This window comes from Cyprinodon tularosa, unplaced genomic scaffold (assembly GCF_016077235.1).
Source record: "Cyprinodon tularosa strain WSP-4 unplaced genomic scaffold, ASM1607723v1 ctg620, whole genome shotgun sequence".
Lineage (NCBI taxonomy): Eukaryota > Metazoa > Chordata > Actinopteri > Cyprinodontiformes > Cyprinodontidae > Cyprinodon > Cyprinodon tularosa.
Window position 1 is genome coordinate 336,214 of NW_024039364.1, and position 9,955 is coordinate 346,168.

Sequence of the window (9,955 nt, forward strand, 5' to 3'; positions counted from 1 at the left end):
GATTAGCACACATTCCTTCTTCAAGAGAAATTAAAAATCTTATTTACTGTTTTCCAGTTGCCCTCTAACTCACAGCCTGATGAGTCATCTGGGCTGGGTGGTGCTGAATGGGGAAATACCTTTCATTACAGGGAAACAGGCAGAAGAGTTAAGATTGGAGTTCGGATTAGACTGACTATGCGGAGCCGGAAAAAAATTCAAATGGTTGTTCTTGTTTCTGCAACTGAAACATCATTAAAAACTGTTTCATTACATTTACCTGGTGTCCACAGTCAGAGGTGGGAGATCAGAGGACCGCCAAAGATTAGGAGCCTAAACCTCAGACTAACAGCTGACACATGATGATGTTGCAGCCATGCTGACCTCTGACCTTCACAAACAACATCCCATCATATTCTGTTCAGATCAGGAGATGAAGGTTCATCATGTGATTGACACTGGTCATGTGACTGCGACATCACTCTGCCTTTATTTGGCCGACTGTGATGGAGGGGGGGGGGGGCATTAAACAGACTTCCTGTTGTTAACAAAGGGTCCTTCTTCAAAAAGCGGGGGCCCCAGCTCCTCATCTGTTGTCCAACCAGAGGTGTCTGCTGAAGTAAATCTGCCTAAATCCTACAGGAGGGGGCCGAGGGGGAGTCTGACAGGAGGTACTGGGGGTGTGGGGGGGTTGAAGGTGAATAAAGATAATCTGCTTTTCTTCACAATAAAAGCTTTCATGGAGGCGGGGCAGAAAAATTAAGAATTCATATCACATGCACCATTTTAGGCCTGATTCCTGACCTGTAGAGAAGCAGAGCAGTCAGGGGCCCCAGGAGCCACCAGGGCCCTCATACAGGTCCCACATGGAAGCTCCAGATTCACAGTTCACAAGATTGTTTAGTGCTGCTCAAAAATATTTCAAAAGAATTTTTTTTTTAATTATTAAAAAAAAATGTTGCCGGTGACAGAAAGCCCGTATTTGGGAAATGCTGTCATTCAAAATAAAAATAAAAAACTGGAAGGTCTTAGATTCTCGTAGGACCATCTGCATCTCAGGAGGATGAAGGCCACAAATACACCTTCTCCTGCTAGTAACCTCCTCTGTCCTCCTTTCTCACCTCCTCCTCTCTCAGCTCAATTCCTTCTCTGCTGCTTCTTTCATCTGGGATGGCAGTGAGCTGAGCGTCCCCGGCGGCGCTCACAGCATCTGAATGGTGATTAAGGAGGAGCGGAGGAGCTGCTTTCTTTGTTCTGCCCTAGGGGGGGTATTTACCGAGTAAGGGGGGGGGGGGGGCAGATATGAAAGACATTCAGGTCAGAGAGCAGCAGATCCGACCTGCTTTTAAACTGCTTCAACAGAGAACCATAAAAAGGCCCCAGTTATGTTATATTAACGCATCAGTATGAAGTTCTGATTTAGGTGACGAGTCTGAAGTGACATTAACCAAGCTGCAGCGGGGGGAACCTGAGCTCTCATGCTCCAAGAAACAGAACCGAACTTTAGACTGAATGCTGTGCCGAACATCAAGCTGAAAACTTCATCAGGCCGAACTCCAAACATAAAGCTTCTCCCTTTAACTGGATCAGAGTAAAGATCCCACCTTTCAGCTACATCTAATATGGGGGGAATGACACCTTTACATGCATTCCTGTCATTGTGCTTTAATGTGTATGAAGTTCCTGCGAGTGCAGAGGTTGTATCAGCATAGAGCTCAACTTAATGCGCCAGTTGCTCTGCAATGGCCTCCTGTCAACACCAACAGGCCTTCTGTCTGCAAGGCCCTTCAATGTGCTCATAGCTCCTGTCAGGTGTGCATATAGCTCCTATTTCAATGAAAGTGAAATTAGAGAGGCTGAGGTTGATTGTCACATTAACAGACAGGCTGTAAAATAAAATAGGCAAACATCAAAAAGTAACACCTCAATCTGGATTAATTACATAATCAATCATTATTATGAGTTGAAAGAGACCCATGATGTGGCTGATCAGCAAATCTGAACAGACAGAATCCAGATTTCATTCTGAAGGATTCTGTCAGAGGAAAGAGCGGCCCTGATGCAGAGTACAGTCCACTCCTAGTGAACCACCAAGCTGAACTGTACATCTCTTGTTTTATCCTACATCTGGTTATAACGGTACACAATCTGCATGCTGCACGAACATCCCCAAAGCTGCTACAGCAGAAACTTTAATTTAAAAACACACCAAATAAACCAGCTTCAGACTGTTTTATTTTGTTATGAAAATCTATTTTAATAAAGCTGAATTGATTTTTGTTTTAGGTTATTGGTTGTAACTATTTGTATATTTCACATTTCTCTATAATTTCCGTTTCTCACAAGCTGCATGAGAAAATGTATCTAAAAGAATCTAAATTCAAAATGATGGAATGAGGAATCTAGCTGTAAGAAAGTTAATTCCAGTCATGAAAATAACAGAGAAGTTATTTTTACAACCTGAACCGCAAGTAACACGCACTAAAACAGAGAGAGAAGCCAGGCAGAAAACACAGAGTTTAGTCAACAGCTGTATCTTAACAGCTGGATGAGACCTCCAGAGGTGGAGGAGGCCGCAGTGACCGTAGAGCCACAGAGCCGCTCAGAGACTAGAACTTAGAACGAGGGTAAAAACCATTCCGAAATATAAAATAAATCTAAGTTAATTTAATTCCAAAGAATCATATTTAATTCTAAAAATACTCGGAAACAACAAATAGTATTTTTTATCATATAAGAAGCCCAAAGTCCCTTTTAAATGTCTAAAAAAAATGTATTTAAAAAATCTATCAGATAACTTATAACATATTAAATGCTGTGCATTCATTTCTGTGCGAGGATGATTTTGTTTTTGTTTTTATTGCTCTGCGCCTCTATTGCATTAATCGTTTTTCCTTTTTATTTCGGTCACTTTCTACTTTTTTGTTGTTGTTTTTCTAGAATAAATTGCCTTTATCCCCATCTGAATAAAATACTTGGCTTTGTTCTAGTTCATTCACTGATGATCTGTTTGTTAAACAAAACCATGTTCAGTTTTAAATCTTCTATTCTGTGCTGGCCGCCTTAATAAAATACTTATAAATCATTAATAAGTCCTGCTGTAAACACCCTTGAAAATAAATATATATTTTTTGTTTGTTTGTTTAATTGTTTTTGCAACTGATAAAAGAAAAAAAAAACGGGAACTCCTCAGAGAATCAAACAGAGACAGAGCAGTTTCCCGGACACGCGGAGCTCCGGGTCCCGCTCCAAACTTTCTTCAGTCCGCGACACTTTGAGCAGAGTTCTGGGCAGTGTGCAGTGCTGTTCTTACCGCTCTTTCTGCGGGGGTTGAGCTGTTTGCGCCTCTTCCATCGGGGACTCTGGGCCATCATCTCCGTCCTCCTGCTGCCTGAACAACGGCACAGACACACACCGTCAGTCCCAGACCGGCTCCGGATCCCACAACTCCTTATCCACTCCCAGAACTCCCGATCCACTCCCACAGTGGCTCCCCGCACACTCTGTGCACTTTGTCAACACTTTGTTAGGCTGGAGAGCGCGCACCGAGCCGCGTCCCCGTCAGCCTGATCTCTGATGAGGAGCGTCTCCGCTGGTCTGACAGGAGGAGGGGACACATTCATACACACTGGTACAAACTCCGCACACAGACACACACTCAACTGCTCCACCTCCTTACTGAACAACACCCAACAACTAACTTGTTGATCTGCCAGGCCTCGCCAATCACCCATCAACAATATATCGATGTCAGCTTTGGATATTTTCTTATTATATAAGATCAACAATAAGGCCTGAAATCAGCTGCGCTCTTTAATAAAACGTTGTTTCCACCCCATCCATCCATCCATCCATCCATCCATCCATCCATCCATCCATCCATCCATCCATGCGCCGCAGGATTCCCTCGCTCTGAATCTGCTGATTTAAATCCAGCAAAATGAGCTGCAGCGCACTCTGCCAAACACCACTCTGCTAATCCATTCATCTACTCATCCTCCTATCCATCCATCAATCCATCCATCCATCCATCCATCCATCCATCCATCCATCCATCCATCCATCCATCCATCCATCCATCCATCCATTGGCCCCACCTGGATGCTTTCCTCTCACCTGTCGCGCAGGTAGAGCTTTGCAGGTAACTGCTGCGCTCTGATTGGCTGCACGGAGTGAACTGTGAGCAGAGGAGCAGAGAGACTGAATAGGATCAGAGGATTCTTACAGGAGAGGTTCGCCGTTCGTTTTCTCCTGCGGGAGTAAAAAGTCCAGCTGAGCCTCGGTGGGTCCGGATGGGTCCAGGCGGTTCCTGAGCCGGAGCGACTCTCATAACGGGTTCTGTCCGGAGTGCAGGTTGGCCATCTCTGCTTGTCGCCTTCCGCCGCTTGACACCGCGTCTTTCTGCTTCATGCACAGCAGCGATAACTCGTGGCCCCACGCGCCACCTATCTTCACGAGGGGGGATAATTAATCAGCCTGTCCACGCGCCCCACTGCTCTGTTCTCTCTAAACGAGGGCTGGAGCTTATTGGCTCACAGGATGTTACCTGAACAGGTGAAGTGTCTCACCTGGGGAATAGGGCTGTGTGGTTTCTCTTCTCAGCTACTCGCTGAAAATGAATGAAGATACATTTTAACATCAATAAGACCTCAAAATATAAAAGGTTTATTTAAGTTAATAAAATTTGAATTATCAAATAAAAAAATATTTCATTCAAAGCCAGCATATTTATTATCATTATTTAATTTAAAGCCAAAAATGAAACAACAGAACCATAAAACACTAATAGAAAAAAAAAATGAAATCATACTATTTCTTTTAAATTTCTTCGTATAAATTTATATTACATAAAAGAAAAAATAACAATAACATGAGAGTGCTCTAATATTTTTTTAGGCTGTATGAAAAAAAAAAATATATATATATATTTTTATGTATGTAGTGTGAGATGTGAGATTTAGCAGAATTAAATTAAAGAAAGGTTAACAGTGTGTACAGCTGTTAAAAAGCACTGCCCTTTAGGGGTGTTGAGCAGGGCCTGTTTATAATGGTATTTATCTCTATACTTATTCAGTAGAACCCATGTCCTGTGTTTATAGAACCATTATTTATCCTGCACTTGCTGCTATTGCAATTCTGGTTAGACCTAAACTGCATTTCGTTGCCTTGTACCTTTACCTGTGCAATGACAATAAAGTTGAATCTAATCCAGTGGTTCCCAAAGATTTTCTTGTTGGCCCCCCTTTGGATTACAATAAAATTTCCACGCCCCCCCCCCCCCCCCCCCCCCCCAAAAAAAAAAAAAAAAAAAAAAAGAATGAACTGGGCACACACATCGTTCAACCAGATATAATAAATCTATACACATATTTTGTTTTCAAACTCCACTGAAGTTTATTTCACACTTCAGGTTGCAACAAAACAAACTACACCATCTGTAGGAACACTTGTGTAACTTTATTTTTTTAATAGTTCCATACTGTAGATTAGAAGAGGATTCTTTGTTGTCTGTGTTATTTTAAACATATATATTTTTTTTTTTGTAACAATATTTAACTTTGCTTTAATCTATACATTAAAAAAGCCTCTGTGCAAAATGGAGTGAAAACATTGAATAGCTCCCTGAGAGTTTTTTCTTTGTACTTTAATCCTCCCATCTTTTCAGTGGCTGTAGTGAGCCTGCTTTTTGCTGTAGATCTTCTCAAATCTGGGTAGCAGTGTCACAACTGTCCATTGTGGTCAGTCAAGCAAGCGCTGTTTTTTTTTTTTTTTTCTTCATTCATCCATACCGCTTCCCGCGCCCCCCCTGCAATGGCATTGCGCCCCCCCTAGGGGGCGCGCCCCACACTTTGGGAACCACTGATCTAATCTAATCTAATCTTAAGTATGGAGGACTTGACCCTCTAAGACACACCCCTCCTCATTTGCATAATGAGGCAGAAATGCATACAGAAATGTAAAAACCACAGGCAGAAATAGATAGCATTGAAGAAATAAATAGGGTAAAAAAATACAAAGGAAGAATAAACCAGACAAAATTATTAAAACATGCACATAAATAAATACTTAAAGAAATAAGTAATAAATAAATAAAGTTGAAGAATATAACAGACAATAAATGTCTCACTGTATAATTTAATTTCTACCTACATTTATTTGTTTATTGTATTTTTTGGGGGCAATTATTGTATGCTTATTTATTTTTGGAGCATTTGTTTATTTCTGTATTTATTTTTAATTATGGCAGGATTGGTCCTCCATACTTAAAGGGTTGCAGTGATAGGATGGATTCAGCTGTGTTGGCTCTTCTGACACAGTGCCAGGTTTGGAACACCTGAAGGACGTCATGTGACATTTCTGAAATCATGTGACTGTCTGGTTTTACCTTAATCTGAGCTGGGGTTGGGTGGGGTGGATAGTTGTATTAGGGGTGTTTATGGGTCAGAGTGGGGGTTTAAAGGGGTATTACACTAATCATGGTGTAAGTGCTCCCTTCATGTTCATAGTCAGCTCAACATCTGTCCTTGGCTGTGTGTATTGGGAGGCTACAGGGAACGCAGACAAAAACAATTCAATTATATTAAGTGTTGTGCAGGTAGCTGACATTAGTACAATTTGTTTTAACTTTGTGGATTCCCCCTCTAATTCTGCTACTACAACCTACTGAGGAGGTAACTCCTGCATGATATGAATGACTTAGACTTAGATTTATTTTGACCTTTTTTATACATGTGTGTATACAAAAATAAATTTTGTTTAAAAAAGCTCTAGACAATTTCATTTTTTTAAGTGCAGCCTTGAAAACAGTAAGATGAGGACCAAATGAGGACCATATTTAAGGCCGTAGCATTCTGTTTCCTACTTTTTGACAGGAAAAAGTAATTTCTATATTCAGGAATAGTTGGAATGTTGTGTTGTCACAGTGAAAGAGCAAATGCAATTCTGTGGAAACACATGAAGGTTGATAAGGACCCTCAGCTTCCTATGGGCTGAGCACTGACAGCAGCTCTATATGTAGCAAGGGTTTAAAAACTACAAAAAAATATCTTTTCAATCTTTTCAGAGTATACCTGAGTGTCTCTGTATGTTCTTAATGACTATTTGGTTAAATTATATTCTGCATCTTAAATGTAGAAACTTTACCTGATTGATAGAAATATAATGAAGCTTCCAGCAGGACCTCATACTGCTTTAAAAAGCCTTTTTTGTTTTATGTTCAAGGTTTCCATCTGGATTGATAGTAAATAGCTTTCGTTCCATTATAATTTCTAGTTAGCAAAAATCTGCAAAGTTGTCCAACCAGTAAACTGTAATTGATTACTAGCCAAAGCTTGGTGAAACTAAATTTACTCAACAGGATTAAACAGAACTGAGATTAAATTAGCTCAAACTGAACTCGACCGGAGAGGACGGGCCACATGGAATTGGAAAGAAGTGGATGGAATGAACTACGTAATTGATCTAGATTCAAATGGACACAACTGGCCTAAGCAGAACTCCATGAAACTGAAATTTGGAAAATTGAGCTGAACTAAATTTGACTGACTTGTAGTAAAGTGAACTAGACTTAACTGAATGAACTGAAGGAGAAAGACTGGACTCAATTAAAATGGAATAAACAAGACATAACATGAGCAAAACAGAATAAGATGGACAAACCCAAAAATTGAAAAAAATTTAAACTGAACGAATTGGACTCTAAAAATCTGAACTGGCCTGAAATCCAGTTAACTTATATTATCTAAACTGGACTGGACTAAACTGGATACATTCAACAGAACTAAACTGCAATTGACTTGTTTAAACAAAACTAAAATGAAATGGAAAAAGCTGAGTTAAATTAAATTAAACTGAATTGAGCTGAACTATGCTGTACTAGAGCTGTTTTATTTCAGTTTAACTTGGTTAAAAAGTCTTTATGAAACTAAACAGATTTGATATGCTTAAATTTTGTTGAATAAAACAACTATTATTACTGAAAGAATGGAACTAAGCTGCATTAGGTTTGGCTGAAGAGACCTGGGTTGAACTGGAATGGGCAAATATAAACTGAATTTAACTGGATTACTTTAAGATAAAATTATAAGGATTGAATCAGAATAACTTGAGTGGAATAAAATAAAATGCAGAACTACAGACATATCTCACACTTCACTTCACAATTCTGCCTGAAGAATTGATCAGCTACAGCTGATTCTGAAAGCTGCTGCCTGTGTCTTCACTAAAACTAAGAAAGGTAGAACACATTACCCAGTTATAAAATTCTTACAATGACTCCATGTCAGAGAAAGACTTTTCAATACTTCCATTAGTCAATAAATCATTAAATGGGTTGGTTACAAAATACATTACAGACCTGTTATAAGTAAGAAAACTCTCAGAAGACTATAAAGGTTTAGGAACCTTTCAATATGTTTGTTGGAGGACTGTAAATGTGTGGAAATCCTAAGTTCCTTCACATCATGTCTTTAAACTCAATTATTTGCTGTTGCCTGTTGCTGTTAACATAATTGTGATGTCTATTGTTGAAAATATTTATGCAAGGAACTGTGAAACTTAATTACACAAGCAGTCAAAATAGAGTGCATTCATAGGAACCAGCAATCCCTTGCCTAGCACTTGTTTTTGTTATGACTGATTCTTGACAGTGTATGTTATTTTTGACCATAACATGTATATTAATTCTGGCTTTAAGGGGTTAAAACTACAGTCCAATTTTCTCAACCTGCCCCTATGCCACTGCAATTAAAAGTTGTTGAGTTTTCTTAAGTTCTATTTTTGTCTAGCACTTAGAAATTTTATGTTATTGAAATGACCTGCATGGATAACCTTTCCTTTCCTTACCTTTCCTATCTTTTCCTTGCATTGCCTTGCCTTGCCTTGCCTACCTTGGACTGGAGAAAATTTAACAGAACTGGATCAAGAAAGACAGACGGGTGGACAGAGGGGTTAAGGAACCCATCTTTTATAACCTAAAAAAAAAAAAACAACACTAAACAGAGGAGGTGGTCTTAGACATAACCTGCCACCTACTTACAAAGCAATTTTAGGAATAACGCCCAGAAGATTCACCTCTCACCTGTCCTCACTTGACTCACAATTCACTGAGGCATGTGATGAAAACCACTCTGAAGAGGGAGTTAATGACCAATTAGAGTCCCCTAACAGCCATAAACACCCCCCAGGTGACCTCCATGGCCAATCCAGTGGGAGGGATCACAGCCACCTTTTGTTTTTCTTCAGCAAATTTTTGTCAAACCTGAAGCATATTATTCTCAGCGCTCCCCATCATCAGTTAGAACTGAGGAAGCCTCTCGGATGAAAGGTGAAAACTTCACATGCAGATGCCTAAACTGAACTATTCAAGCTTTACCATGACCTGGGTGACTGCAAATCTTCACAGATATGTAACTTGATCAAGCTGAACTTAGACTGACTGAACTGAATGAAAGTGCAAAATGAAAATGAACTGAAACAGACTGAACTCAAGGTGGACCACAGGGAGTGGGACTGCGTGACAAAGATTTCAGGTAACCTTCCTGGTATCGTCCTAATATGTCCTCACTCTTAACTTCTCGAATAGCATTTATTTTAATTACTTCAAACACAAGGGAGGAGGTAAGCATTGCTTTGACTTACACAGGTTCATTTTTTTATTTTTCAACCAAGACAGACCAACCAAGACAAATGGAAAATCCCTTTGAGTCACTTGACATAACAAACAAGCGGTCTGCTGATACGTTCACATTTTTCAAGCTTCTTAAACGTGCTTCTAATATACCCCCCAACCTGAAACACCTCTTTAACATGATCCACCTGACCTCAGCTGACTCCTTCTGAGCCTAACACTGAATAAAATATTATGTAGCTTGTTAACTCTGGTGATCTTCTCCTGTCCATCAGTCATTTAATCCTCCTCTTTTCATTGCAGCCTACTGCTGAACCAGTCTTTTCACAGATATGTAGTAACCCTCCT

The 9,955-nt window shown here is 39.9% G+C and overlaps 1 protein-coding gene across 3 annotated transcripts in view; it reads right to left on the minus strand.

Moving 5' to 3' along the window:
* Positions 1–4,381, minus strand: part of zeb2a (zinc finger E-box binding homeobox 2a) — a 41,712-nt gene extending 37,331 nt beyond the window's left edge. The window contains exons 1-2 of one of the 3 annotated variants that reach the window (XM_038307820.1): positions 4,205–4,381; positions 3,293–3,370 (exon numbers count right to left, since the gene is read on the minus strand). In XM_038307820.1, coding sequence (XP_038163748.1) covers positions 3,293–3,353 — 61 coding nt within the window. In that variant the 5' untranslated portion in view covers positions 3,354–3,370; positions 4,205–4,381. Of the gene's footprint in view, positions 1–3,292; positions 3,643–4,095 lie in introns of those variants that run through there. The other 2 variants (XM_038307821.1, XM_038307822.1) reach the window with 2 other exon arrangements.
* Positions 4,382–9,955: the final 5,574 nt, after the last annotated feature.